At 46.6% G+C, this 4929-nt stretch overlaps 1 protein-coding gene across 1 annotated transcript in view; it reads left to right on the forward strand.

The window, feature by feature from the left end:
* Window positions 1-781: 781 nt before the first annotated feature.
* Window positions 782-4929, forward strand: part of SPICE1 (spindle and centriole associated protein 1) — a 29341-nt gene continuing 25193 nt past the window's right edge. The window contains exon 1 of the mRNA XM_009993425.1: window positions 782-862. Coding sequence (XP_009991727.1) covers window positions 782-862 — 81 coding nt within the window. The remainder of the gene's footprint in view (window positions 863-4929) is intronic.

A 4929-nucleotide genomic window follows, 5' to 3' on the forward strand; every position in this document is an offset into this window, starting at 1 on the left:
GCCGCCCGGCTGGAGCTGCCGCCGGCACCGGCAGCCCAGTCCTGCATCGGGCCGTCCCCCAGCTCGGTTTTTGGTCTGCCCGTAACTTGGGGATGAACGCGCTTGTCTTTTAGACCAGTCCCAAAGTGGGAAAGGCTGCAGCAAAAAATAGTCATTTCGTTATTTTTGAGCGTGACTCGATGCGTCTCACGTTCTTTAAAAGTCGTTAACGAAACTCCTACAAACACTGTGGTGATGCTCTCAACCTTTTCCAGCAAGATGAGAGCCACTGTTGGGCTGTGAAAGGGCCAGGAGTCCCACAGCTTACACGTCCTGTGCTTTTCTTTTGAAAACACACCTGGAAAACGTGTCAAATCCCATGGTGGAGGGATGCACTTTTAGGTCAGAGAAGACAGAGTGTGGCTAAGAAAGCAACCAGAAAGGTTTTTCAGACTGAGGATGAACTAGTGGGAGCTGCGGTTTCATAAAGCCACCCTGCAGCCTCCAGGGACAGTGACACAGAAGCACAGCAGCTTTCCAAGTTGTGGGTTTTGTTTTCAAGACTGAAGAGATTTTCTGGGGGTCACTCGTTGTCTTTGGAGGAAAAGTTGTAAGGCTCAGCAAAACGAGCCAGCCTGCACTGTATCATCGTTTTGATCTTCAGGTCGTTGTGTGAGCTCAGCCAAGAGAAAAAAAAACAAAAACAAAACCAACACAACTGTGAGTGATTCCTGTGTTTGTCTTGAAGCAGCACGCTGCTGTTCCAGTCAACCTGCCTTTTGTCAGAGTCCCAACAGGCGGCATGAAGGAGAAAAAAGCCCCACCTTGGAGATCTACTGGAAAACAGACAATCCGACACGAAGAGTTTGCCTTTTGGCCTAAAGTATCATGCTGTGCGGAGCAGAAGACCCATACAATGTCACCACTGAGCTCTTGTGACTCTGTCTTGCCTCGTAGCAGGAGGTGGTGTGACCTCTCCTAGGGGACTTCAAGCAGTGGTAGCACTGGGAGATTTGTGGCTTCCCCTCCCTGCCCTGTAGAGCCCAGGACTCCTTGACCCTACAGTTCCCCTCTCACCCACTGCCCTCTGTAGACCCTCACGTACCCTGGCAGGGCTGACAGCCCTCTGGCACATGTCAGAGGGAGGAGACTGGGCACCACATCTTCTTCCAGAGAGGAGAGGCTTCAGGCAACAGGAGGAAGTATGGCAAAGCAAAAGAATGTCAAGGCCATGCCAGGTTGCTCAGAGTGATGTGACAGGTGGCACATGGCTGGTGTTCTGCAAACCAAGGTAGCTCTGGTAGCTGCAAATAATTTTTTGTGTCTATTTGCTGCTGTGCAGATTTCAAATCTGGAGATCAGTGCAGTGTCAGTGCATTGTGCCTCCCCTAGTCATGCTGTTATTGTGATAAAGTGGCTATCCACGTAGTCCCCATTTTCCAAAGCAGAATTATGGATTTGTTAAAGTACCTGCCCTGAGTGGTAGTATGTGTTGGTATCCTACCCAAGGCTACACATTTTTTCCTTGCATTTAATTTAAGGCTTCAAGTTTTTGTTTCAAAGTGTAATACTTTGTGCTTACCTTTATTGAATTTCATCTCACTGCTTTGAGGCTCTTTCTGCAATTTACCTTTGCCTCCAAAGTGTGGTATTGCCCAGCTTGTTGTTATTTGTAGAATTTTAAAGTCGAACCATTCAAGTAATCAATTAAAGTAATCAATCCCAGCAGACAGGTCAGACCTCTTAATCTGACATACCTTCCTATTGACAGGAAAATATCCACTGCTAAAGTTTGGGAATTGCTTTTCAATCACACACCTCTCTCATGTTAGTACCACCTGACACCTATTTGCCTTTACCAGAGCAGTGTTGGAGGCAATGTCAAAAGCCTTCCTGAAGTCAAAATATGTTTCATTTATTCCTTTCAGCACCTACTAAGTCAGTTATGTCAGCAAATAAATAAATTAGGTTACTTTGACATTATTTGTTCTGGACAAATGCACACTGCCTGTTTCTCATCACTTTATTGTTATTTATTTAGTTGCTTGCTCACTGATTGCCGAGCAGCTTGTTTCATTAAGTTTCCAGATAGCAAATGGAGGTTGGCTGATTTATAACTCTTCACTCAGCCCTTTTGATAATGATGGATAGCCCATTTTGCCTTTCCCCTTTGTTCTGGATCTTGTTCTTGAATGGCAACATGTATTTTAGGAGAAAGAACTAGTCTCTGTAGGAGAGAAGATGCTGATCCAGACAGACCACGAGTCTGGGTCAGTGGAAGTGCTCTGGTGTTCCTTAGGTGGCACAGTACTCTGGTGTCAGGGGACAGCAAGGGACAGCTGCTGCCTAAGGGACAGGGAGCAGAGTGCCTTAACACAACCAGTGGAGCAGGGACCTCCCTGGCCAAGGCCCCATCCCATAGGATATGAGCAAGGCAATCAGGGCAGGCCTGGAGATAGCAGCTGGAGTCAACAGGGAGTCAACACCGAGTCCAGATCACTAGACAAGTCCATGGTGACAGGATAGGCCTGAGGTCAAGCCAGGAATGTAAGTCAGCATCCAGTGACAGCAATCAGGGAGGGACACAGCCCCACGATCAGCAGAAAAGTCCAGAGCAGCGAGGCAAGGCTGAGGTCTGGCCAGCGAGATGGTTGGCAGGTGCAGGCTGATGGCACCCAGCTGTCACCCAGCTGTAGCTGTCCCTCAGGCAGGGCCAGGCACCTGAGCCTCAGCTGGAATGCAGCTCCCCAGGGAAGGGGAATGTCAGCCCTGCACCCAGGCTCACCAGAGGGAAAGGAGGCAGCCCTCAGCTGCACTATCTTTGGGCTGGCAGCCAGCCCGGGTGCCAGACCTCTAGGAAGGGGCATAAAGCTCTCAGGGTGCTTGACTCTGGCTGTGTGGGGGCAGATGTTTCCTAATATGTCCCATTTTTCCAGTATAAGCAAAGCCCAGGGTTCTGAGTGTCCCAGAGGAAGGAGGAACGGTGCTGAAGCCAGTGTGTTTTCATGTTGCTGTTTTTTTGCTGTAGCACAAAAGCAGAAAATCTCGCTGCTACTGGGAAAAAAAAAAACAACAACACAGCAGAGAAATTACATTTATCTTGGTAACCAGGGCTGAAAAAACATCCAGGATAGAAAAAAGTTCTTAATTACAAAGGAATTCCCCGGATCATAGTAGCTTGGAAGGAGAAATATTATAAATACAGAACAAAACAAATTGTTAGGAAACCTGGTGGGTTTAAATCACTGCAGTTTGGATACGTGGTCTCCATTTTATGTAAGCTCCACTGCGAGTTAATAGATGCTGTAGATGCTCAGCTGGCTTCTGCAGAGAAAACGCAACATTTTCAGCCTCTGCTGTAAATGCAGCGTGAGGAACAGCAAGAACAGAAAGGTAGACAGGCTTTTAAGATGCCTGAGGGACCCTGCTCCCCTTTTTCTTACAGGCAGCTGAAGTGTTTGAGAATAGGCTGGTTGAATGAGAAGTGTCTCTGGCTTATATTTGCTTGTATTAGGTATTTAACATTTATATTTTATTGTAATTCATAAAAGCAGAGATGTTTAAGAGGTTTCAAAGTCGATGATGTATTGATCCAATTGTGCCTGCATCGCATTCTTCTTCAGCAGACCTTGTTCTTCAGGACAACTTAAAGCCTGGTTAGGAGAGAGTTCCAGATGCGCCCTTAATTTATGCTTCTGGGATCCAAATTTTAGCAAACACAGAGAATGAATCCAGTGCATTTCCTTGCACTTGTGCCTAGGATTAAGGATTTGTTTTACCACAAGCTGAACTCCGATGTTCATTTTCAGGTTGCGTGGGGTATCCATGTTTAGTGCCTACATGAAAACTTAAGTTCAGGTAAAACCTCCATTGTAAAAAAACCCCACAAAACAAAACCAAACAAACAAAAACCCACAAAACTTAGCTGTATTTGCAGCACTTCAGCAAAGGCAGCTGCTGATAGTATTTCTCTGTCAGTTTTCTTTTTCTTTTTGCATCCCATGAAATGCAATTCCTTCCCTCAGCACATTAACCATTACCAACTGCACCTTCCATTAATTTTTTTGCAGTGATGTTGATAAAGCAAGAATTAGATTTATAAGGACCTTATGCACCAGGAGGTCTTGGTGACATTTTTTTTTTCTCTTTAAGAAGGAGTTTTGAACGAAAAGCTGGTAAAATATATCTTTCACTTTCCACCTCCAAAAGAGGAAATACTGTGCTCATGCTGAAATACAAAATGTAAACGTCAGAGTAATTTACAGGTTGTCTCCATGTATGTGACAGGAAAGTGGAGGATCTGTGGCTTATTCATGGGACAAGCCTATAGAAAATATATTGCACTCGTGTGTAAACTAAATGACTCGTTTAAGAACAGCCAGTGCTTTGTGGAAGCTGGAAATTCCTTGTGGCTAGGGAGGTACACCTTTCCTCAGTGGCACAGCTAACAAGGTCTGTTTGTTAGAACACGGTTAAGGGCCACGGTTTAATTTTATGTTGCCTTAATTTAATAGTTTGTGTGACATTCTGCTGTTAATCACTCACGATAGGATCTGAAGTACGTTACTACATGGGGAAATGTGGTAAGAAGGCTGGGGAGGGACTTCTTACATGGGTGTGGAGAGACAGGAAAAGGGGTTAATGGCTTTAAATTGAAAGACAGGAGATTTAGGTCAGACATTAGGAAGAATTTATTTAGTGGGAGGGTGGGTGAGACTTTGGAGCAGGTTGCCCAGGGAAGCTGTGGATGCTTCATTTCTGGAAGTGTCCAAGGCCAGGCTGGATGGGGCTTGGGGCAGGAGCAGGAGCAGGAGCAGGGGCAGGGCCGGGGCAAGGGCAAGGGCAAGGGCAGGGGCAGGGGCAGGGGCAGGGGCAGGAGCAGGAGCAGGGAAGGGAAGGGCAGGGGCTGTAAGGGGATCACACCCAGCTGGCTGGGGAGGACAGGGGTGA

This window comes from Chaetura pelagica, unplaced genomic scaffold (assembly GCF_000747805.2).
Source record: "Chaetura pelagica isolate M959 unplaced genomic scaffold, ChaPel_1.0 scaffold101, whole genome shotgun sequence".
Classification (NCBI taxonomy): Eukaryota; Metazoa; Chordata; class Aves; order Apodiformes; family Apodidae; genus Chaetura; species Chaetura pelagica.